The sequence below is a fragment of the Spea bombifrons genome, chromosome 4, assembly GCF_027358695.1.
Source record: "Spea bombifrons isolate aSpeBom1 chromosome 4, aSpeBom1.2.pri, whole genome shotgun sequence".
Classification (NCBI taxonomy): domain Eukaryota; kingdom Metazoa; phylum Chordata; class Amphibia; order Anura; family Pelobatidae; genus Spea; species Spea bombifrons.
This window is the reverse complement of record NC_071090.1, coordinates 68,636,062-68,663,167: the sequence shown is the minus strand read 5'-3', so window position 1 is coordinate 68,663,167 and position 27,106 is coordinate 68,636,062. Positions and strand designations below refer to the sequence as shown.

At 35.0% G+C, this 27,106-nt stretch overlaps 1 protein-coding gene across 1 annotated transcript in view; it reads left to right on the top strand.

Moving 5' to 3' along the window:
- PLXNA4 (plexin A4) overlaps positions 1-27,106 on the top strand; it is a 313,936-nt gene that overhangs the window by 274,045 nt on the left and 12,785 nt on the right. Inside the window, exons 20-28 of the mRNA XM_053462914.1 lie at positions 3,043-3,277; positions 3,988-4,130; positions 5,617-5,885; positions 9,744-9,810; positions 11,441-11,587; positions 15,363-15,522; positions 18,733-18,836; positions 20,580-20,679; positions 26,273-26,463. Of these exons, the coding sequence (XP_053318889.1) occupies positions 3,043-3,277; positions 3,988-4,130; positions 5,617-5,885; positions 9,744-9,810; positions 11,441-11,587; positions 15,363-15,522; positions 18,733-18,836; positions 20,580-20,679; positions 26,273-26,463 (1,416 nt within the window). The remainder of the gene's footprint in view (positions 1-3,042; positions 3,278-3,987; positions 4,131-5,616; positions 5,886-9,743; positions 9,811-11,440; positions 11,588-15,362; positions 15,523-18,732; positions 18,837-20,579; positions 20,680-26,272; positions 26,464-27,106) is intronic.

The window sequence follows — 27,106 nt, the reverse complement described above, 5'->3', positions numbered from 1 at the left end:
TCTCAAGATTTCTTTGAATTAATTTCCCATGAGTCTTAGTGATCTTGAAGACAGTGAAATCTTCTGAAAAGCTCCCATGATTCTTGGGCTGGTAGCCATTGATTGAGCTGTTCACAAGAATTAGGGGTTTATCTTTGGTCCCCTTACCCTGCAGTGTCTTACCTATTGCCCAGATCAGTAGATTTGTCCTGCAGTACATAACTGTTAGAATACAATCCAGAAAAATACATTCTCTTAACTTGTGATTTTAACGGGAATCTTTCATTGAAAACTCCCTTATCTCTCAGCACAACATTCGTCTCTGATGTGTTGTTTTCAGCTGGAAATATAGAGCTAATTGTGTTAATGTGTGTGTTATCACATCTATCACTTCTCTCTAGCTGTCTCCTATTTTACGTTTTGCAACACTGCAAACTGCTACTTTATTGTGCAGCTTGTCAAACAAATGGGAATATATGGCTGCAACAGCAAAGTTGCTGAGACACTTTTCTTTTTCCCTGGTATCTGTGCCAGACAAAGATAAGAACATTCAGTATTTGTTTCTTATATCAAATGTAATTAGGGAAGGTGCTTAACTCACAGAAAACCTGTCAATATAATTATGAGGTTAGACAGTTCCCTAGCCACTTCAAAATGCTTGGTACATGCATACCATCTTTGTGACTGGCTACAAAAGTAATAGATGGGTTAATATATATTTGTTATACTGAAATATATATAATTTTTGAACAATAGTGGATACTTAGCTCAGTTTTACTTTCTGCACCTTATTCATCCACCATATTAACAATCTAACAAAAAGGCCAATGAGACTAAATTATGCATTATTTGAAGATAATAACATTAAATCATGCTAACTAATTAATGGCTAATTTATAACATTAAAGCATGCTGACAAGTACCATTAATACGACACATGCAATTCAGTGTGAATTAAGGATTTTGCCATAAATGTCCACATAAAGCCACTCCAGGGTTCTGTAGCTGGCAACAAATCAAAAGAAAGACAAGGTTATCGGTTAAAAAATGCTGTTTAGGGAAAGGCTGATAGCAGTGGACAGATTTCAGTATCCTTATTGTGTATGGTATCTGATATACAGCCACTGATTATATTCTTCACTATGACTTTCCTTATTGTCCAAAGGCCAAAGCTGATTTAATCCCCGTACTGTTGGGGGTCAATTAAACTTCTTTGGTCAGCTACAAAAATAGGCTTTGAATTTAGTGTTATAAATGTATTTAGTGTGTATACACCCAACTTATTTAAAAGTTCAGTCCTTGTAGCTAACACTGATTGAAACTGATTTATACATGAATCTCACATTAATTATATTTTCTTTTTAATGCTGCACTATATAGTTGTAAATGCCATCCTGTTTTGGCTGACAAAGTGTTCAGAAAGCAAAAATATTCAAAAACATATAATGAGGAGATACAATTTTAGGACACTTTTTTTCCCCAAATCAGTATATACACGTTATAGTTTTTAATTCCATAGTGCTATTACAAAATTGGATAATGGAAAGAAATAACATTAAAATTTACAGTATTTAACATTGACAATAACAAAAGAAGAAGAAGGTCCCGTTCTTTTGAGGGTCACATGGAGAAATCAGAGAATTAGAGATCTTAGGGGAAAGCCTCTTTCAGGACACAGGTTGTGTTGTATTTGGATAAATAGTTTCACTCAACAGGTGGGTTTTTAGTCAGAATCCTGAATACTTGAGTGGGAAAAGATAATAATGGTAGGAAAGAGATCCGTGTTCTGGGTGGAACAAAGATGGAGGTTGGATGTGTATTTTAAGATATATAGGATGCACAGTGTTGTTAGGGTCTCCGTAGGTAAGGCTCAGGGGTTTAAATCTGAAAGGTGTAATAATCCATACATATCGCTTTTTAACAATGGTAATTTAAAGTTCATAAGTCACTGAGTTCATTGTGGTCTGTCTGATAATTAATTCTAGTTAATAGGGGCTTATATGTTAATCTTTGTAAAATCAGTGAAATATTTAGCATGGCTCGCTGGTTGTGCACATTGTTCCATTGTTGGAATTTTATATTTACATAATACATTGAAAACAGAATTCATTGACAGTGTTGTCACAGCTTATGACAATATGGTCTGACATATCAGATGAAATAGAACAATGAATCTTATCTGTGGCAAAGGCTCGTGGGATCTAAACAAAAGCTTTGTTGGACTATTTACATAAAAAGTTATTCTGTCACTTTTTTCCTGTGGTTCAATGTGCCTGGTGAGCTGCAGGGGGCTGGATCAAGCAGGCTCCATTAATATAGCTCTGTAGTGAATAGTTTACAGAACAAACAAGAAAATCTGATTTTTTTGTTTGTTTTTTTACAGCGAATAGTTTAGAGACGAAATGTGGATATAATAATACATAAGCAAATGCATTGATTTCCCATTGCATTAGACTTTGTGTTTTCTCATCAATATGTTACAATGGGTTTAGTTGCAAAGAGAATTACAATTGAAACAAGTTTTAAACATGTGCAAGGAATGCAGATAAATAGTTGTTTACCTAATCAGAAAAATAAATAAATAAGTTCAAATAACCGTCTGTCCTGTTTAGCACACTATAGCTTTTTAAACCCTTCCTTGGTTTACCAAACAACATGTAGGAGGGGAATGAGTAGAACACCTTCATACAGAAGTAGCTCTCAATGGTTGGCCCTTTTTAGACAACATGATGAGACAAATTCTTCATCTCATCTACATGTCACCTACAACTCAATCTTCAGTTACAATACTCCTAAGTATTGGATTTCCTTGCTCACCAGTATTCATTTTTTCACATGAGGTTTTGAAGTTTCAAAAGCTTTCACATATTTTTGCTCATGTTCTATTCAACAGTTATTATTATAGTTGTGTGTGAGAGCATTTACTTAGGTCTTAACATGGCATATATGGTGTCTTCACCTGCAGTAAGGGTATATTAATAAATCTGGGTTGCACCTATCATATATAGCTTCCATTCATCAACTAAACCTTGTCTAAAATGGTATCTATGATTTCCCTTGCAGGCTCGAGTTGGGGGAATGGAGTTCTCACCTGGAATGGTCTATATAACCCCTGACAGTCCACTCAGCCTTCCAGCCATTGTAAGTATAGCAGCTGCCGGAGGTCTGCTAATCATCTTTATCGTGGCTGTGCTCATTGCATATAAAAGGAAGTCCAGAGAAAGTGATCTGACATTAAAGAGGCTGCAGATGCAGATGGACAACCTTGAATCGCGGGTAGCTTTGGAATGTAAAGAAGGTGAGATACTGTCATACAAATCTAAATGTGACAATCACTAAATGAAACAGCAGTCTTTTTTATTTACTAAGCCAAATATGTTAAATATGGGAGATTGTTATGCCCTTGTGAAAAGGTAACAGAAAAGTGCTCTAGAGTCGGACCAAGGAGTTTGGAGAATATTGACAAAAGTTATTGGTTTGAGCAAAGCAAAGGCATTTGGTTTTGCACGGGGATCATAGAAAATATGCATGTTGAGGCAATAAGACAATGTATAAGACTACAAAATTCCCTATTTTGGTATAATTGACTATTACAGTGAATATACTCCATGGAGAGCTTAACTCCTAGTCTGCAGGGTCTGGAATTTAGGTCATGTTATGCTTACGTTGCAAATTATTGTTTCTGTGTATTAGGTTCTATTTCTGTATTAAACTATGCTGTGTAAATACGGGGTCTTCTAAATAAGTGATGATGATACAAACAAAGCACTTCCATAATATCATAAATGCAGATACAGCTTGAGTTGTAAGCATGAATATCATTTTATTAACTTGTATTCATAGCTTGTAATAACGGTAACTGCCGTTGATGAAAATTAAGATAACAATGTAATTACGATTCATTATTTCACAAAGATCCACTAATTTAGTAGAGTTGATATTACTTCAATTAAAAAATACCAAAAGATCATAGCAGAATGATTATTTTCTTTTCTTTGTGCTTCTCAGCATTTGCCGAGCTCCAGACAGATATCCACGAACTGACAAGCGACTTGGATGGAGCTGGAATACCTTTCTTGGATTATCGTACCTACACAATGAGGGTCCTGTTTCCTGGCATTGAGGATCACCCTGTTTTGAGAGACCTAGAGGTAGTGTATGGACAATGTATTCCTATCTGCCGATGCTCCAGGTTGCATATACTGCTCTGCTCATCAAATGCTGAGCTTATCAAGACATAGAGCTTAATGCATTGATGGCTTTATGCTTTTTTTCAGGAAACTTAATATTAATGTATTCAACATAGCCATATGTTTCTTTTGTGCCATAATCACATGTCAAATAACTAGAAGAGAGAATACATTTTTGCATATTTTGATGTATAGTATCATTATTTTGAATGATGTTTCTCTTAATCTATGTATTCACCTCTAGTAACCTAATCTCATATTGGTTGCTGGAATCTGCATTCATATTATAAATATTGTTTAGGTCACAAGAGTTCTATAGTAAGCTAAAAAAATAAAAACAATTGACTTTGGTTTGGGACAACACACTTTCATGTGCATAGGATGGGAGGTCAAGTAATGTCAACGTGATTTTTTTGTCTCAAACAGTGTCTGATCACCTGTGAATATTTTAAGGAAATCATTGAGAATGATTTATGAACACTACAGGACAACTCTAATGGAAATTACTTAGTTGCGTGTTCCCCTGCTAATTGCCTCGTGGTAATTAATACAAACAAGAGACATTCCCTGGAAAGGATGCCTTTTGAAGTTAATTGTTGGAAAAAGGCCCCTTTGAAACTTCCATTATAAACAGGTTATGCAGCCCACTCATTTTCTAATTACAGTAACTTCCAGCAGCCAAGTACAGGAAAATAAAATCTCTGATAAACAAAAACCATAGGCTGCAACACTTTAACGTAAGTCAGGGCCAGTTATTGCATTATGGCTTCCTAAACAAGTGTGCAGCCTACACAACTAACCCGTTTACTAACGGAAAAGTATAACACCAAGGTGCACTTTAACAAAATAAAAGCATTATAAATCAAACACACAAGTCTTTATTTGCAAAGCTACTTTGTTGTAAATCAGATCTAAAGCAGCTAAATCCATTTTTGGGTTCAATTTGAATATATATGCAGGTAAATAGAACTTTTAGCCTACATTATATAAACTTGCTCACCTTACTTCTCCATCTACAGTATATTTTTAGGTACATGTTTGCTATGAAATCTTCCACACTGATGCCATCCAACATTAGATTATCCTACTAGGTTTAATTATAGGCATAGTATGGTATCTGCATGTATGAAGACAAGCACTCATTAATCCGTTACATGTAACATGTACCATACACATACATACATTCTCTGTATGACCTTCTGGAGGTAATTCTGACAAATACAACCCGTTATTAACTATGGCTAACTCAACTAGAGAACATTGGGATCTAGTGTTGACTAGATATTATATTATATTATATCACTTGCCATTAAAGCAAAGTCTAATAGAGCTGTAATTTAGATTATACCCTTGATGAGTTTCAGATAAAACAGCATCCTAACTAGTTATGTAGAAATATAATTAATATGTTTCTTTTCATATTTTGTCTCGGAATACATTTTTCCAGGTCCCTGGTTACAGACAGGAGCGAGTAGAGAAAGGTCTCAAACTGTTCGCACAGATGATAAACAACAAAGTTTTTCTACTCTCCTTCATCCGAACCTTGGAATCTCAACGAAGCTTCTCCATGAGAGACAGAGGCAATGTTGCATCTCTCATTATGACAGTGCTTCAAAGCAAGTTGGAATATTCCACTGATGTGTTGAAACAACTGCTTTCTGACCTCATTGATAAAAACTTGGAGAGCAAGAATCACCCAAAGCTACTTCTGAGAAGGTGAGACATTTAACTGCATTCTAACATTTAACATTTCTGACGTTGTGCCACTTATATGTCATGTCCAGGAAAAGCAGAGACAGCACACCAAGAAAATGCTCACAGTACATTGTCCATAATCTTTAATCTGCCAATCATAGAACAAATATATTTGATCCGCTGAAAATGCTATACCTGGCGACATGCTTTGTTCTGCATCAAAATATGGATCGCATGTTTCCCTTCTCTTGAAATTGCAGGATATTTTATACAATTTTATAAAATCACCTTGGGAGGGCTTTGAGCAACATTGTAAATAGTGAGTTTGCAAGATTGAAATTGCTGACCACAACTCCTCGCGCTTGCAAGCATACCAAATTTTATCCAAACTTAATGTTCACAAAAAGTATCCATGATTGCCTAACAAATGCTACCTGTGTTACTGTAAAAAACACAAAACCTACCATGTCCAAAACATATAGATTATCCACTTGTAGTCTTAAAGGCTCAATATTCCATAAATACCCATTGATGTCTTGCATCTGTAATATCGTGCAATGTATATATTTAAAGCATTGCTGTTTTAGAGATAGAAACAGACTAGGGAGAGATCCTGTCTGCTTTATTACACTGAAAATATACATTTTCATAGAGACATAACTTCAAGTCTCTATAGCAGTTTCAAAGTGTCTGTACAGGTCTTCGGTGGACAATAGAAATCTTCATTTAAGAAGCTATGGACTACTGGCAGGCAACTCTATAAATGTTAGTGATGTTTTTCCTACAAACATCGTCAATGGTACAGTGACAGCAAGGGCTTGGATAAATTGTTTGTACTCTGTCTTTGTTCTCTGTGGAGTCATGTCCACTGAGAAGAGAGATTTTATTTAGTGCTGCTTGATAGTAGAGATAGTTTATATGATATTGGCTCAGAATTACTGTAGGGTGTCAGTAAAAATGTAATTGGAACCATCTTTCAGAGTTTAAACCACTAAGTAAGAATTGTGAGCTTGGATCAGATTTCACCTTAATGTTGTTTTATAACAACAGCTGTCTGGCTTTTATAATTCTACATTACACCTCCAGTATTCCAGGAAGGTCTTATTCTGTTCAGCTGTTACCTATTATGTTCTTACTTGTTTTCCCCGGTTTATTACTATTTTATTTATTATAGTGTGTTTCTCCTTTTTTGCCATTTAGCCTTAGGGATTCTTATGTCAACACATTGGTTTAACTTGAAAGTAAAGATGAATAGCATGGCTTGTAACATCCGTTAAAGAATGTTACATAGGTGGTGATGGCAGAAAAAAACAATTGGCCCATCTAGCCCATCTTAAAACTCATTTTACTCAAGTATGTATTATCAATGCTAAAATGGTAACTTATATTATAGATAGTATATAGATATACTTTTATGTTATTTAAAGAATTTCTAATATCTGTTTTACTGTTTTGTATTTATGTTGTAATAATAAAAAAATAAAAAAACTCATTTTACTTATAAAAAATTCTTTACAATAGCTTTATGTTCATCCCAAACTCTCTATTCCTTGTATCCACTACCTTTCCTGTAAATTCTCAAATTACCCCTCAGTCTTCTACCTTCTAACAATAAATTAAGATGCCTAGTTCTGGCACCCCTGTTTGTATTACAAATACGTCCATCTCGGACTTGCTTAATCTCTTGGCATATCTAAATCTCATGTCTCCTACCTCTCCGTTCCCTGTTCTAGGCTGTACATAGTAAGGTTGCTATCATGGTAAGTTTTTTTTATCGGCCAGTCATTATTTAGGTTCACACAATGAGAGAGTTAGGGTCAATATTTTCTCAGTGTGTACAGTGTTGTAGTCAGTTACATCACTACATGTACTAAGATGGATACAAATCAGTCTTATATTGACATATCCAGAATGAGACTTAGGTCCATGCCCGACAATGCAGTGCTGGAATTAGGCCCAATTAATTAGTGCTGAGTTAGAGCCAGTTTCAGAGTTGCACAAGTTTATATCATTCTGGAGAAGGGACAAGTTCATCCTTTACAATGCATGACTCATTTGTTCTTTGCATCAAAAGTCCATCTTTGGATGACCGGTATAAAAATCTCCATAATTACAGGAACTTATTTTAACTTAACTATTGCTTTTGCAAATAATTTAATTCAATTCCTATACATTCTCTAGTATTGTTCTCCTTTTCTTCCACTTATGTGTTTGTTTATTTTTCTGGCTAGTTTTTCTGACCCTGTTTATTGTCCATACTGGGATAATTTCCATCTGCGCTAAGTTAGGAAAGCTTTAGTGAGGGATAGGGTCTTTGTACAAGTTCATTTACTTGTTCTACGGATATGATGGTTCCCTGCTGGGTAGCAGTGGAGCAGAACTTACACATATCATGATGGAACATGAAATCCCTGTAGGACATTCCTCATTTGGAATTCAGAAGAGGTTGCTTTAAATCAGATGTCCATGATTGGGCCAGTCACCCTAGATGTTAACATTTTCCAGTATGCTTACAACTGTCAACTTAGGAGCTGTCATACACATAAAAACAAACTACACTCAACACTAAACAATTATAAATCAGTTTAGAAAAATAGTAATTTACTTAACAAGTAATACATTAAAAAAAGACATTGAGTGTTATACTTTGTGTTTAATTTATTAAAAAGTGTCCATTTCTTCTAAATAGGTAAAGCAGGCCTAGATGGGTTGAAATACGTGTTGTTATGAATGAGGCCCATACTCCAGTTACAATACATGAGATAGAATGATCACCAAGTTGTGCCCCCAGTGTGCCTATAGATGAAATCAAAACTAATGGCATACCTTCAGTAGTGATTTGTTCACCCGAGGAGTGAGGTTTCCAGTAGCTGTTCTTGGTGCTGAAATCTATGTGAGGTGTTCTGCATTACCAGCTGAACTGGACGTGCTGAACAGTATTGTTACTGAACCGTGGACATGATATGTAAACACAGCTCTAGAAAATATTTTTCTGGGTTTTTTTACCCAATAATTGTTACCTAGGCAATTGTTTTCTTCTTTCTACCATTCACTTACTCTGATCATGTTGTTGAAGTCCTTTTAACCCTTTGAAGTATATGAGAATCTTAGAGGTTCTGGTTTATATATTAGTTATATGGATCGTTTACAGTAAAAGTTGTGTTGTATTATATACAGTATAGACCACAAAAAGTACTGATAAAATCTGTTCTTATCTTGATCTAACCCTACCTTAAAATAGAAGTAGTTACATAAGAACCTAATGTTGCCTGTGTTCATTAAAAAGGCATGCAACTATTTTTGGAAGTATTAATGCTTCACTTAGCATTGTATTCTTCCTCTTAACTGTCCTACCTGTAGAAAATAAAACAACCCTTTAATTTGCTTGTCAAGAAATCTACCTTGCCCTTAAACTTAGAAGATGACCATGTGCTGTCTGTAAAGTTCTATGAGTGAAAAGATCCCTAGATGAGTCTTTGTATTGTCCTTAAATCTACTTTTCACATCCTTATGTGTATGTTAATTTTCCAAAGTAAACAAGTCCATCTTCATATCTAAGATCTTTCTTTATTTAAAATAGTTTCGTCTCTGATCCCTTTCCAGTTCCATTTTTTGTGAACTGATGCCCAAAATGATACTGCATACTAATAAATATATTAGTTTTTATCTACTCGGTATTCCACCATGTCTCATTACCATAAATCACTTCAGCGTGTTCAAAAACATAAATTAGTGTTAATAATTAGTAACGTCCGCATAGTTCAACTGATCCAAGCTATCCTTAATTGCATTGATCATTTGCGTATTTAATTAAAATAAAATATATGAAACACTTTGCTGTATTTGGTTACTATTCAGATGATTATGTTGTCATTTTAGAACAGAGTCAGTCGCTGAGAAGATGCTGACCAACTGGTTTACTTTTCTTTTGTACAAGTTCCTCAAGGTAAGATGTAACCTCTGGCTTTTGAAACACACAATCATATTGTGTATTGATCATTCTTGATCATACTTGATCACTTTAGTTTCATTATGAATAATAATAGAAATACTAATAATAAGTAATTAGGGCTTATATTAGTTAACTTGTGCAACATGACCCAAAATTACTTACATAAAAATGGAAGGTATGGTAAATTTAAACTGTTATCCCGACTGTGAATATATATCCTACAGAGAAACCATGCCAAATTATACAGTTTCCTTTCTTCCCCTGTATCTCAATTTCTATGTGTCAGATTAACCTAATTAAAGGTGAATTGGAATATGCCAGTCTCCCTGTGTTTATTTACCATGACATCATCCCACCAATGCCAAGTTTACAATAATTTGGCATAAGCAGCATCCAATTTGTGGAGTTTAAGCATTGAAGTTATTGTTTCTACCCAACACCTGCAACTTCTATCGAGCTCAACCCACTATTAGCAACAAGCAGGAGATTATCAAACAGTTAGGGACATCATGCTTGCTGAAGTATTATTCCCAGAACAGATTTGCTGCTCTGTTTTCAGATGTCACTGTGGGTCCAGCTGTGCTTGGGCACTTTTACAGCTAACGTGCTTGTGTAAACATTCAACATACCATGTAATTATCATGTAATACATGCCAGTGCATTGCAATTACCACATGATAACCATGCCATACTTCCCCTGAGATGAGGGCAGATTGTTTTATTATTTAGTATGTCTTCTTTAATGGATGGGGAAGATTTTTCTATGATAGATCCAACAAATATAACACCCTGTCTCAATCAGAGAATGCATATGTTCTAATGGCCCAACATAAATGTGTTATGGTCATTTATCCCCTAATACATGGAGTACTATATTTATTTAGAGTTTAGATTTTTTTTAATTCTTCAATTGTTTTTCATTAACTATCCCGTGACCAATTAAGACATTCATAGATATACACAAATGATCTTGTCTTGTCACTAGTGCACCATTATATAATAAGGCTAAAAAATAAATCATTAATCAGGAGCCTTGGTTAATGTTCTTTTCTAAAGTGTCTCTATTTAGGAGGGACAGCTCCTCTTTTAGACCCAAATCCTTCTGATCCTGTTTCATTCTTTTCTTACAGCTCATTGTGTTCTTATTTTGTGTGAATATGTGAATATAGAAGTAATATTTTTTTGTATTAATCACTTACTTAGAGTAACTTATGAATTGGGTCACATAAAAATACTAGGTTAGACCAAGCACATTAACCATGTCAGTAACATGACCATTTTAGTTTTTTTAATGTTCTTGTTTTTATATTGATTTCTGTTTGTGCATCAGTTTTGGTATTCTTTTGTGTCGTTGGAATAAATGTTATAATTGTGGTAGTAAGTGAATCTATAAGTAATATATTTACTATACAAAGCCATGCAATAAATGTAGCCTTGGCTCAAACTTGTGTTGGTACAGATAGGAGATTTTGTGCAGAACGCTTTGGTCGAATCCATTTGGAATTCTAGATTAGCCCCACTTGTTGCTAGGTAAATAGTATGTGCACAAAAGTAATTTCAGAAGTGCAGTGTGCGTAATTCCCATGTTTACTCATTAAGAGATGATTGTGCTTTATCTGTGTAGGAATGTGCAGGAGAGCCCCTCTTCTCCTTGTTCTGCGCTATCAAACAGCAGATGGAAAAAGGTCCCATTGATTCGATTACTGGGGAGGCACGCTATTCACTGAGTGAAGACAAGCTTATCAGGCAACAGATTGACTACAAGACACTGGTAAGTTCTGCTACAAAGAGTGAAAACCCACGGGGGAAATGCAGTTAGGATTGTCATTTTAATTATACCGGCTAATCTGCAATTTCCATCTGTTTCGTTGATGACACGATGTAGTCTTGGGTCTTCATTGTTAAAAATATTTACAATAAAATTACCTACAGACTTGTGTATTTGCTTTATTCTGTAGAGCACGTGGAGGAATATGCATGTATGAATTGCTCTGTATAAGATAATGTGCTACTTCACATGCTACTTCAAACCAATCAACTTGTGGTTATAAAGAGAGATAACTACCAGACCAGTTGAAGGGAGAACTGTCACTGCCATAGTTACTTCCATAACTGAATTAAATTGTCAGTTCAATTCTTTTGTCAATCAGTTTAATTAATTGAATTTTATTTAAAAGTTCACATTATAAAAGCAGAGATTTGTGGCTAGATCTGGCACAGTCAGCATTATCTGATCAATTTTCTTGGAGGACCTCTCCTTACCTATACTTTGCAGTCCTAGTTTAAAATGAATATTATTTTAACAAATCATACATTGTGCATGTACACAAGCAGACTTTGTTTCTCATAATAGATGACCTTTAACTATTACACAATTTTAATTAATGTGCCTAAGTGATCTCTAGAGCTCAAAGTCCATGTAGAATTCCTCTGTATCTCTTAAAAGAAGTATGTGTGCAGCAAGTACATAAGTTCTAAGTTATTTGGGTGTTGTTTTCAATAATGATTAATTATATAGTCCCAAAATGTAACTTCAAGAATTTAAAAGTCGCTTCCTGGTCACGGATCCTCGGAAACGCCATTCACAGCTTCTAAGAACACAGGGGAAAGCCTAATTGAGATACGTGTCATATGAGTTTCACTTGCATTATATACCCATAACTTGGTGGCTGGCACTTAGAGGTTCATGCACTCTTGAATTAATTATGCATTATAAAGGGTCATCACTGGCAAATTTCACTGAAAGAAGGCCTGAGCTAGCCCTGCAAGATCACTCACTTAAATATGCTTTATACAGGGCCATTGAAGATATTCTTGGAGCTGAAGCTTACCAAGGTTAGCCCAGTTTTTCACAACTGTAGGTTATGTACTGGAAAAACAAGTTATACCCCACATTGTGTTTTGAGTGAGGGCACCATTTAGCAGTCTCCCAAATTATACTGTTACCCTACAATATCTATTGACTAGTGCTATTGTTTAATAGACAGAAATGGGCTAACCTGTAGAAACCAGTTACCAGACCACATTGGTAAGTATGTAAGCTAAGTCTGTTGGTCATTGTAGTCCAGTCTAAAGCTAGGCTAGAAACAGCATCAATGGGACTAATCTTATTTTAGAATACTGCTACATTTTATATGTACATTTGGACCCTAGTAACCACCTCTAGATTGATCCTTTAACCACTTATATTCCTCACACCTATTTTCAAGACGAGTGCTATCTCTCATCTCCAATAGTTCCTTTAAGATTCCAATCATGACTTTTCTCTTAAACTTTAAAAAAGTGATTGTAGAAGTTTTCTAAGGTGAATTCAGGTAAGCTTTTGCTAGTCTGTCACCTGCCATGCTTTGGAATTGTAGCAAACATTTCAAATGGCTTTTTTCCCCTCTTATTCTGTTTTTTTGTACGGAGCTTGGTACAGAGTACATTACAGATCTTAGTGACTAATTGAATTCCCACTAGGCTCTTTAAATGAATAGGTCAAATTATAGAGTGCTGGCTGTGATTGAATTGATGAATAGGATATGCTGCTGCTGATGATAGATACCCACCTACGATGGAAATGAATGAATGCAGAAACCTATGAAGCCTGAGGGAGGAAGAGCCTTAGCTACCAGCCCAGAAAACAGACAGATCTTTTAAATATTAACATGTCATTTAAATCCGTTACTTAAATCAGTCAGTAAAGAGATGGAGCTGAGGAGCGTGTGTAAAAGAAGTTTGCTTGTAATTTAATTCTTATAAAGAAGTAACAGATTATGTTAATGTTGGATTATACATACTATATTTTAGGCTTTCAGTTATGGACTTTAACTAAAGAAATAATGGTTATGTGTTTTCATATATACTTGCCGGGTGTGAATCAGCTGCTTTCACACCTTGACAGGTGTGGTAATATATTAAGGCACATATATATATATATGGAGTCCTAGTCCCACTGCCACACTGACACAAACACTCTTTCCACACTGACACAAACACTCTTGGGCACGTTGATAAAACTCAAACATGCTAAACACTTTCAGCCACACTCACACAAACAGACTGAGGACCACTCAATCACACATTATCACACTATCAGCCTAATGCACACAGTATTCTCAAACAATGACCAATGACATACACTCACAGACATGTCACCTCGGAGACCTCTCATCCCATCTATAAAAAAACAGATGTATAATACATATCTGAATATATACAAATCCCTCAACACCACATTTTATAAAGCATATGTGTAAGTGACCAATGCATTTCTGTTCCATGTGCTTATAATGTTAGCAATAAATGTTTCAAAGGCTCTTACCATTTTCTAATTTGACATATACAAAGTAGATCCATGCCATCTGAGTTTGTAATCTTATATTCTTATATACATCTGTTGTTTCGCCCTCCACTTTATCAATTATGAAATTGGGTTGAGAAATTATGTTTAACTGCAGTCAAAATCTTTACCTTAATGTTTGCTCCTGAACTGAGTCTCATTCACATACATCACAGGAGAGGGTAATAATGGCTGTTCACCTAGTCTACATTTACAGTTGGTCATTCCTTTCTTTTAAACCAATGCAATCTTGTGTACTTGGCCATTAATCTTTGATTCAGATCACCAACAACACTATTAAAAGGAAAGTAATGTATGCATTATTATTATTTATTGTTTTATAAAGCGCCATGAAATTTCGTAGCGCTGTACAATGGGTGGACAGGACACAACAAGTAGTAGGTAACATAAGAATTTGACTTACAGAGACAACAGGTGAGGAGGGCCCTGCTCAAACGAGCTTACAGTCTATGCATAACACTTCATTGTTGTTGTGCTCAATGTTAAAATATCTAGGTGGATGTCCATCTGTTTCTATCCTTTCCTCTTGTCCCTTCACCCTTTAACACCTTTTTTAACGTGTACCAATTGTTAAAATTGTAATCATAAATAATTTCAAAGTAAAGTTAATTGCATTCAAAACCACACGTCGTTTCCCAATCACATTTATTAATCATACAGTAATCATAATGGCAACTCTTAATCAGAATGAAAGCGTAATATCCCTCATTGCACATACACAAAGTCAACTTTCATCACTTTGTACTATTTGATTTGTTAATCTGTTTTCTATTATGTTTGGGAATCAGTCAGGCAAACCGTGATAGAAATCATCAGAAGTATTTACCTCATGGTGATTGATTTTGATTAAAAATAATGGAAAGTGCGTATCTTCTGTTTATCTTGATGTTCTCAGAAGACTCTTTCCAGACTATTTACAAAGGGGACTTTATTGAGGGTGCAATCCAGACACACTCTAATGTATTCCATTTATTGAGCTAGTATGGACTCTACTTCTTTTTAAGTATGGCAGTTATTTTATTGTGTCAAAAAACTTTAAGATGAAAAAAGCAATATTAATTACACTTCTTATTTTGTGCAGATAAAAAATCTGTGCATCTTCTACAAATGAGCACAAGCGAAGCTAAATCAATCAGGAGAACACTTTTCATATATCCTTTAACTAATTGAGACATGCACTCACTTTCCTGTCTTTTTTTAGGTGCTTAACTGTGTCAACCCTGATAACGTCAATAGCCCCATGATACCAGTAAAAATCCTCAACTGTGACACTATTACCCAAGTCAAAGAGAAGATCCTAGATGCTATCTTTAAGAACCTACCCTGCTCTCATCGACCAAAGGCAGCAGATATGGATTTAGGTATGTAACTCAGTGAAAGCATTATGTTAGAACTTAGCCATTGCATAATGTAGTTGGTGTTTCTCTTAACAGATGGTTACAAACATAATATTACATAAAATGAATGGAACGTTGACTTAACTGAGCAGAATTCTAGTGGAACCCCCTCAAACCCAATTAATCAATCATGTAAATATCTGGCTCATTCATATGTTTTCTGGGAATGCTTCATTGTTATGTAATACAGAAGAAAGCACTACTAGGTTCTTACCATAGAAAGTGTGAAGATTCCTGAAGGTTTCTGTATTGTTTTATGTGATTAAACCTTTAGGTATATAATAAAATCACAATTAATGTTTTATCTTAGTGGCCCAGCACCTTGATCTTTCCCCATGGTCTAAATTAGAGGTGTATTTTACAAATGCTCTCTTTGAAAGTTCTAAAATATAGAAAAGGTATTAGACCCGGTATGCACACATTTTTCTAGAGCATATAATGTTTGAAACCTGCAAATATTCTTGTAAAATTGAAAGATAGATATGAACATTATGGTGTTGAGGAGGCCTATGGAAGAATATACACAGACAAATGCAATGCATCTGCATGACACAAAAAGCCTATGCATTCGTAACACAGAAGAACGCATACCTCATTTAAACTTTTGGAATTGACCTTAAGTAGAACTTTCTTACAATGAGCTTCTCGTCATGTTACTATTTTTTTAATAGTGAATCTTTTAGTCCGTTTTGATCATTGCTTTTTTGCACTTTGACTTCTTTTTTTTCCAAGAGTACATGCAGTTTTCTTTGATTAAATAGAAACTTTTCGAACAAGAGTAGAAGATCCAATCATTATTTTTGAAATGTTCTGTGACCTTTTTTTAAACCGTAAAATAATAGTGAAAATAGGAAAGTGTAAAAACACTCCCATTTTGGACTGTTAGTTGCAAATAAAATGTGGCACGTTTTATACTTTTATATGTACAGCTCTGATACATACCGTATGTAATTCCTTCTTTTTCAGAGTAATGTGGAATAATTTTGTTATGTAATAAGGGTTTCTTTTACAAAGATAACTTGAGATAAGCTTGCATTATTAGCAAATTGACAGTTTTATTTTTTAGATGCAATACAAGTCACATTTAAAAGGGGAAGCTCCATGGGAAACATTTTTCTCCTTGATCATAAGATACAGTGCTGTATACAGTAATGTAGGTTAGCATTAATAAAAAACCTGGGTTTTCTTTTGTTTTGCTCCAATAAAGTTAATTTATTGGCAGACCTGTAATGTTTTGGCTGACTTTCCCCGACCAAACACCACATGGGGCTGGTTCACACCAATACTAACTATGGTGCTTGTCTAGTGGATTGCGCAAGAATACATACAGATGGCTAATATGCAGCTACCCGAAGACATTATATTAGGCAAAATCTAAATATGTTTAAAAAATAGTTGAATTACTGAAAAGGCAAAATAAAAGTTTATATTTTGTCAAGTTGGCAGTTTTTTTCTCTGGGATCAACTTATTGGAAACTGAGAGTAACTCAGACCTTGCTGAAACTCATCTCATGGTAACTCAGATATAGTCAGTACCATTCTCATGGTAACTCCTGAAAAACTTACCGGTGCTAGCCCTTCATAATAAAGTATCAGTGCCATTTATCACAACTATGCTGAAGGTTTCCCAATAAACAAGACCAGATCCTTTCTTAGTGGTTATTGTAAAAGTATGCATAGACATATATCCCATCTCTATTAAAATAATTGTTTTTTATGTACCCTTTTATCCAAATGCAGTATTTTAATAAGCAATGTACACTCTTAGCAGTATGATTTTTTTGTATTCTGTATTCCCAAAGTTACTATTAATGGGTTAGCTTGTTATTGGCAGTGTCCTTGGCTTTCATTAAACATACCCTCTGAATTGGAGCTTCCTGCGATACCTGGAGAGGGAAAAAATAAGCATTTCATGTATGGAATGAAAGATACACTATCTTCTGAATGAAATATAAAGATTTCACTGCCGCTGTCTTCTGAGTTTGTATTCACTAGTACTTCCGATAGGAAGGAGAGATAATGATAATGGGATTTTTACTTACCTTTACTTGACAAGGTAAAACTGTAAAAGATTGGATTGGAGAATGCCTATCTTAGTGCTCTTGCCTTGAGCAGCTCCCTGATCCGATGACAATGTTAAGGACAAAACTTTTCTTCTTCCGTGTGATGCAGTGAATAGAAAATACCAATTTAAGGTCACCTTTAGCAGAGTTTTTTCTTTCCAGTTTATTGGGTCATTCATTAGAGAAAGCCATTAACAAGAAATAAGTCCTCTTTTTAGATGTTCTACGATAATATATATTTTTTAAGCAAGACAGTGCTTAACTTCCAAGGTTAACAAAGTATTTAAAGTAGTCTTTTTCCAAGCTTCTATTAAATGTGAAGTTCTGGTCTTATATGTTGGTTTCTAAAAATGGAACCTGACTTTTATTAAGAAATAATTCCTATAAAGGAACATAGTTAGCATCTTTATTAAATCAGATATGAAATGCTGGAGAGGTATGCTTGAAAGTAAGCATGTTGCAGTCCTAGCAGTTTACCTAAATAACTTTAGTTAACAATCACACCTTATGTCATCAAGCGCAGACAGTTTTTGTTTTTTGTATACATTGTACAGCCAATTCACTGTTTTTGCAGCATGCTTACACCTGTTTGGTAGGCCTCGTATTATACATTTGTATTATTTGAGCCTGTGACTAGCTTAGCGCACCGACATTTTTTCTTTACACCTTATGTCATCGTTTTGTTGACACTATATGACGTGTATCATCCATGAACTATGGAAGCACAGCAAGGTACAATAACTGTATCCAAAATAATTATCAACCTTTGCTTACATTCTTGCTAGTCTTTAGTCTTATCATGGAAGACTAGGGGAACTAAATGCATATAACTTGGAGGAAAGAAGAGATATAATAGAAACATTGAAATCATTAAACAGAAGGTACGTTTCTTTCAAAAGAGGAGACATGTTAAAACTAGAGCGTCTGAGGTTTAGATGTACCGTAAATAAGTTTTACACTAATCTAGATAAAGAAATATACCAGATCTTTAATTGTGTTACATAGATTACCAAGGAACAGACATATGCTACCATATAGCAGAAGGAAACAATACACTGTGTTAAACATCATTTTGGGTAGTTTAAAGAAAAAAAATCTTTTACATTTCTAGAATGGAGACAAGCAAATGGAGCTCGGATGATTCTCCAAGACGAAGATGGTACAACAAAGATCGAGAATGACTGGAAGAGACTGAATGTTATTGCACACTATCAGGTACTGTAGTTCCAGGTACTACTAAAACCACTTTACTGCCTGTTGCCTTGAATTAAGGGATTTTAATTCACCCCTGTGCTTTGAAATGGAAAGTAAGCAGCCTAAAAGCCTAGCATTCTCTATTTCCATGCGTTATCACTTCAGTATGCGGTATGCAAAGCTAAGTTTACTTATTCATTTTCATATAAAAATGATTGCTGTCAGCATATCTGATACTGCGAGGATTAAACTTCAATAAACCTTTGCCTTTTCCCAATACTTTAAAGCAATCATTTTAGACTTCTCTACACTGAGAAATAAGTACATATTTCTTATCCTCTGTGTCATCATATATTTACTTGGTTTGAAGTTATCTCATAATTACATGCAATTATCTTATACCTACACTGCCAATTTCATGTCATTAGATGTTTAAATGTCGGTACGTTGAAAAGATGCATTGTAGACTAAGATGAGCTTAACTACCAGGCACAAAGAGAAAGTTTCGTTTCTTAAAGCGAGCACTGTGTAGTGTAGTCTAGCTGGAAGGTACAGTTATAAAAGAAGTTGTCGTTGTACAAATTGCTATGGATACCTTACTGAAACACTTTCAAGAAGTATCTTTTTGACCAGGACCAAAATGTTTTGCTCTTCAAAAAAGAAAAAAAAAATCTTTTAAGTAACAAAGTAGGTTTCTCAATGTTCTCTGAGATCACAAGAATATAAACAGATCTTTAGGACAAGACAGGTCCCTGTCCCTGGCAGGGTAGCAGTATCAGAAGGAAACTATATCTGAAGAACTACATGCAAGAACAGAAAAGAGGGTAAAGGAACAGGGGCAGCTCTGTGTTAAATGTAGCAGATAAGACCTTCCATTGTCACCTGACTGCCAATCACCAAGAAAGGACTCTCTCCCACATGCTGCTGGCATTGTCTGTCCTATTGCCTTTGCCAGCTTTATCTCCCTCAGTTCATTAAAGTGCAAATCATTTTAGAGATAAGATGGCCTCTCGGGCAAGGACCCTGTATGCATTTCCAAAGCATCCACTTCGTTAAATGTCAGGGTGTTGACTGTTTATAGCAAGGAAGGAAAGGACAGAATAAGGATCAGGTTTGTGCCATAGATGATAAAATGAGAGAATAAGAAAATACCCAAGAAAGATACTTTGACCAAAACCACAATGTACATATGACGCTATAGGTCTTTGAGCTGGTCTAAAGTGCCAGTTTATACGTGTAACACGGTCAAAAAAATATAACCACGGTTTATAGAAATGAAATCAGTAAAGCACATAATGTATTATATTTATAATAAATCACTCTAAAACACAGTTAGACCCTGTTTACAATAAATCAACTGTATTAAATATTAAATAGGATTTATAGGTTTGCGATGCAAAAATGAATCCAGTGCAAATTAGGATACCAAGACACTGTGTTTGAACTAGTCACTTTGTCCAGACCAATTCTAGATCAAATCTAGATCAATGACAGTCAAAGGTAAAATACTGTCTGCATTTGTGTTTGATTTTTGAATTGAAGGTACGTGTAGAAATATTTTGGTAGTTACTGAAGTGATCTTAAAGATAACAAGTAAATAAAAATTAAACCCTAGTTGTTTACATCATGTCCTTGAACTTGACCTGGTAAAACAGAAATGATTCTCATGCCTGTGACAATTCATAACTACAAAACATCCAAGTCTAAGCCAATAATACACTGTAGCTTTGATAAATGATTATCATCTTGTATTATTTTTTACAGGTCCCAGATGGCTCTGTGGTAGCACTTGTATCGAAACAAGTTACTGCATACAACGCAGTCAACAATTCTACCGTGTCCAGGACATCTGCTAGTAGATATGGTGAGACACTGTCAGAAGTTTTAAAAACCCCGGTTAAGAGATATTACTGTGTATGTATTTGTCTTGCTTTAAACACGAAAAATACAATAATCATCAAGTTGGCCTATGATTGCAGTGAATTTCTGTGGCACTGTATAAATGCCATTATATATATATATATCCTTGTGAAGTTAAGGCTCCACCAGTAGTAATGAAATACCAGTTTAAAGACATCAGGGGTATCATACTTTATATATTACAATCTGTGTAGCTTGTTTTGACTCCTTTTTTTAATTTTAGTACACCCTTTTGCTCCAGTGATCTGCAGGGCTGCACTGCCAAGGGAAAATAAGATGCCCAAACCCTACTTAACAAGCAGAATATTCATTTATTTTGACAGCAGCTATTATCCCAGTTTTACTTGCTAGATCAGCATAATGTTCGCACAGGGGACAGTTAATGTCATCTTCGATGCAAGGTTCTATCATGACATCTTGCAGAGGTTTTATGTCATAAAAAGCCATCGGATCTTATATGATATTTCAGATGAGTTTGATAGCAATGAAGCAGATAGAATACAAACCTCCCATCCATAGCTTTCATATCAACAAGATATCGTCCACAGTCTCCATCTCTGTATCGTCTTTTTCAGTATTTTGTAAATAAACTACAGTGGTTTAGCCATAAAATATAATGTACCAACAGTGAGGAGAGTGCATAGAGGAGTGTTTTTAAGGCAAAAACACTTATGTCAATGTCCAAGACAAATAGCTTGCAAAAAAGTACTGAAATTGTGTACTGGGAAATTTCCTTGTTATTTATTCCTATCACACTATGTCTGCAAGGATATTAAGCATCATTAGGTTCTGATTTTAGCCCCAACCTCTTTGCTAAGGTTACCACTTACAAAACCACAATTAATGAGGCGTTTGTGGTGTCAACAGAGCTGCACCAAGAGCCCGACTGATCCTTTCAATTAATCTCCTTTGGTACATTAACCCAGTGACTAAAATAAACTTTTTTTGCCGCTGTCTGCTAACTTGGCAGCAGAACAACAATATATTTTCCTATTCACATTAGATTTTCTTACAGAACAGTAACATCTAGTATGTTGCGTTGCATGTGATGAAAATATGTCTAATATTAAATAAACTCTTTGAGATTTCAGATGTCCACTTTCTATACATTCAAAAAAATATAACTGGGCAATATGGGTTTTGGCTGTAGTTAGTGGAGTCATACTATAGAGAGACATCTATGTGAATCTCCCTAGTTTTTTCGTTTGCTCTTGAGATGTTAAAGTTCATCCTCCACAATGGGCTGAGCATAGTACCTTTGGTGAAATGATTTTCATGGGCCCTCGCTTATTTAAGGTTGTTAAATGGTTTAACAACTGGTTGAACACAAGTAGGTTTAAATACTGCTTGTCCAACTGAATGAATGAATCCGTAGCTCTTAAGATAACTTTCATAAGTGTGGATCTCTTTAAGTACAGTAATTACAATGACTGCACTATTTTGTTGTATGCTATTTATTATGCGTGTTAATGGTTATTTTCATTTGGTTCCTTGAAATCTAAGAAGTAAGTCTGCGTTATAGAATGCAATGCATATACAATTATATAATTGTGAAGCATAATCACTGCACATAGAATTGCACATTACACTGGATTCATCTGCTAAATACAAATAGCACTATTTGTTACGCTTAAAGTAGGTTCAACTAGACTAAAAGAAAAAAAAAAGAAAAAAATCTGATTGCAGAGAACTAATTAGAAAATGCAATGTTTTGATTGTTATGCCCCAGAGTAATTTCATTCTAAACACTGGGGGTGATTTATAAAGGACCCACGGAAGTGCTACAGACACAGTGCTTGGAATTGTGCTAGTAGCATAACATGTATTAATGGAATTTTGGGCCTTTAGACATATATTTGTTGAGTATCTAATACCACCGCTTCTAATAGTGGTTCATTTTCTTCTTTCTTTTTATTTTTCAACAAAAACACAACAAATGATTATACATGAGATGAGAAGATACAACTGTGACTTTTGTGACTTTATTCCTAAAAAAACATAGATACAGTAGTAACCAAAACAACCACATTATATGTTGAATAATAATTGTAGTAAAAAACCTATTTTAATCTGAAGGTCTGTAGCCATTTTGAATTAGCTACTATATTTAAACAGAGATTTACAAATTTCTTATAGCAAATATTCGCTACATTGGTAGCTATCCATTGCAGATAACACAAAATACTGCAGCTACTTAATCTCCTGAGGAGCTCCATCCACTGATGCGAATGAGCCAAGAAGACTCATTAATATTCATTTCTGAAGTGTTGCTGCAATTAATGAAAGACACCGTGACCTTTTCAAAGATATTTTCCCCTCACATTCCTTGTTATTGCCAAGTTGGGGGAAAAGTTGGAGGACGAGAAGTAATCATTAATTTCCGTATACAGCAGTCGGTGTGTAAATGAACATGACACTTACCCAATAATTATAATGAAGCTCAGGAAGCATTAACAGTGCTCTTTAAGACAATGTAAGAATCATCAGTAATGCTGCTGTGTGTTAATAACCACATAAAATACATCATTAAACATGGTTAAACTTTACAGAAGTGTAATTAGCAATATTCATTTTCTTCAGCCAAGCATTGCCATACATACAACTGATACTGATCTTCTGGGGGTTGTGTTGTGTTCCCTGTTTTGATGATGTTACAATGACATAAGTATATTGTGTGTATCGTAGTTCTGCAAGTATCATACAACATTTTACATGACTGAGGTAGAGCCAATGCCGGCACCCTTTTCTCCACGCCTTTAAATAACGAGACCACACCACTTATAATAACTTTATTCACAGAGCCCCATCTTATAACCCCACACTGTGACACTCAATATCTCACTTAATCTAAACATCATATAAACAAACTGTAAGCAGAATTATGAAAAAATGCAAATCAACATACCATTATTAACCTAGTCAACCTGCTTAAAGTGAGTTGGCAACTGAGCCAACTAATTGCACTTTTAACCAACATAGGCTGGCATAGGCATACCAATTATATTCCTGTTGTGACTACTGGCGTCCCATTGCCTGTAGCACATAACAATCAACCAGAATCACAAGGGTACCAGCCCAAATAGTGCCCTGCACTTAAGCCAGAAGCTTGTGTACCACGTATTATACCATCCTTACTACTCTTGAACCATGCCACCATAACTAACCGACAAAGGAATACTAAAACCCAAGCCATAAAAGAGGAGGGTGAGATGTTGTCACATGCAGCCACCAGCACACTGGGGGAAAATCCCTTATTGGTCCCTTCGTATACCTATTTGTCTAATGGCTGCTCCCAAGGGCCACACCACGATGCCTTCCTGTTATCTGCATGATGATAGACAGCATCCAAGAAACAGGGAGGGCTGCCTGGCGTCGTCCTCAGTCATGCGGCCATTCTTTCTTAGTGTCAACATTATCAGCATTTTAATGTACTTTAGAATATTACGTTTTGTTTGGAAAAAGACAAGTGAATTGTCATCCTAAAAAGTAAGCCCAATGGAATAATTATTAAGGTTTCCAAAGAAGTTAACTACAAAAATTCTACATAAAATACAAATCCAAGATTTTGTCTTATAATGACTTGAAACCCTGCTTTGTTCATATTCTGACTGTAAGTTGTGGTTGACAGTATTGTGTGTAGTTATCTAATAAACTGTTAATGAGTAATCTTTAAAACGAATATTGTTTTGTAAAACTACATGTATGTGATGTAGAAGAAAGACATACTGTGATAATGTGACAACAGATAATATTTTTCAATACTCTAATAATATATACTTACATACATTAATGGTTTGAATCCGTTATTCCTCTGATAAGCCCTAGTACTGGTTAATACTGGATAATGTGTTTGTTCCCTAGAGTAATGATCAGACAGTTTATTTGATATACAGCTGATTGCAGGCCTAGGCCTTCTGTTCTCTTTTTAACACCATTTTTTTCACTATTGTTTTATAGCATTATAATTTGCTGTGTCTGATTTTGAATTAATACAGCCGCCGTTAAATTTCTTAACAAATTGACTTTAAAGGAGCAGTATGCTGTAATTTTACTTCTATAAAGAGGTGTCAAACAATGGTTTCTAACCAGCAATTTCCATGCATAATCTTACAACATGCTGCTTTCTGATGGGGTTCTCTTCAGCCTAAGCAGAAAGGTTTTAAATTAAGCTGAATAAAAAAGCTACAATTCTTAGAGCTAATGAGTGTGAGTGGCACTCAAGCTTATGTGTATGAACTGTGTTTTTTATACAAATGTATTTTATAATTGTTAGCTCTTGGTATCAGATTCAGGATCTTTTGTTTAGCTGGTTGGCTCTCAGCTTGGACAGCCTGGCTCGTCATGCCATATTAACCAAACATATCGATTACCCTGTGTGTGTGTGTATAACATATGGATTACAAGTGCTCTTTTAATGTTCTATAGCACAAATAATTGTGGATTTCAAGTTAACTTTCAATATATTTGTTGATAATATTGGAAGTCAATATTGATTTTCTAAAATAGAAAACACTGAATGCAATCCATGGGAGACATGACAAGGAACAGCCCCTTACTTTATGTGATAAAGTATAATTATTTATTAGGACCTATTTAAATGTAGGCAGACAGAGATAGACTCTGCTGTGCTTGTGTGTATTGGAGGGACAGATTGTAATAATTCTGCTTTATCTTGGCAAAAACAGATTTTAGCACATTATGGTATACAGCAAACAGTTCCATGCTAATAATTTGTAAAGATGACCAAAGTCTTCTCCTGGCCTTGTTCCCTTTCTGTTCGAAGCTTATTTACACGTCGTACCTTCTTCTACTAACAATAATAAGAACCCCCCTTCTACTAACAATAATGCAGATAACAACCTGATGTACAAACCAGTACTTTCATAAGATGCTTTGTTCTGTGGATTGATTAAGAAAGAAACAATTTCCACAGATTGAACTGCTATTGTATTTAATACACACACCGCGTTTACCTGCTTACCAGTTAATCATTTCATTTAATTGCGCTTCATTCCCAGTGAGAATAACTAGAGAGAATCTATTGTATGTGTCATAAACAAATGTCTAAATGAGGTATGTGGCTTGTGTCTATCAAACACAATAGGGATTGATTGTTCTGGTTTAGCATTGATTAGCAGCAGATAACAGAATAACGACGCGTGAATTTATGAAAATATTTTTGGACTAACTTAAAAAACGGAGCAGTGCTGGAAGGCATGAACCCCTCTCCATATGTTTATATTACGCCATTGCGATCATTGTGTAGTCAAAGTGTATGAGGCTATTCAACAGAAAATCTTTCATTAGAAAGTACTGGGGAACTAATGGTTGAAGGCTGAGAGGGCATTTATAATCACGGACTTTGTAACTACGCATAAAAGTGCCTACAACTACTTGTAGCTATAAATGATTTCTTGAAGACAATGTCACATTTCTTTTGAATTTGCATATAATAGTTCTACAAAATGTGATTGTGATTTTCTTGGTGTTGGGATGACCCCATTTTATATGGCTGACTGTGTGTTTGTCTGTTTCAGAGAACATGATAAAGTATACTGGGAGCCCAGACAGCCTTCGTTCTCGTACTCCTATGATAACGCCAGATCTTGAGAGTGGACTAAAGGTGTGGCATTTAGTGAAAAACCATGAACATGGGGACCAAAAAGAAGGAGACAGGGGAAGTAAAATGGTATCTGAGATCTACTTAACAAGACTCCTTGCAACCAAAGTAAGTAAAATACATACATATAAAATTGAATTAAAAAAACACACAGTATCGTAAAGGTCTATGACAAAAATTGACGTTCTATGTTTAGAGACCGTGAATTTTACTAGAAATAAGTTTAATAAAAAGTACTGCAAATGTGATCAGCAATTATATAGTATGCTTTCCCTCATTTAGATGGTTATTTTAAAACAAACAAAAACATTTGCTGGAATTGCATGGGTTTTAAATTCTTTAATTAAATCTTTAATTAAATAATTAAAACGGTATGGAATGGGGAATTCAGATTTCCATTGCCATATCCTGCTGAAAATTATTAATAGCTGAAAATTGCCTGATTTTGCTTCTATTAACACATATCCGTTAGGCTCTTAGCATCACATAAATATTATTCATGTTGTAGTTGCACCATTGAAATGCAGACATTCTTTTACCCAGCAAGTGTTGACAAAACACTAAAATATAACCAGTTCAAGACTTTAAATGGGCAAAACAATGGAGATGTGTTCAGTATCCATGTTGATTACGAAGTAGTGACAAATGCAGCTGCTGACAGGGTTAGATATTCCATAAAACATTATATGTGGCTCAGGAGAGCAGTCAGAAAACCAAAACTCTTCTAATAGAAAATTCATTGACTATCTCC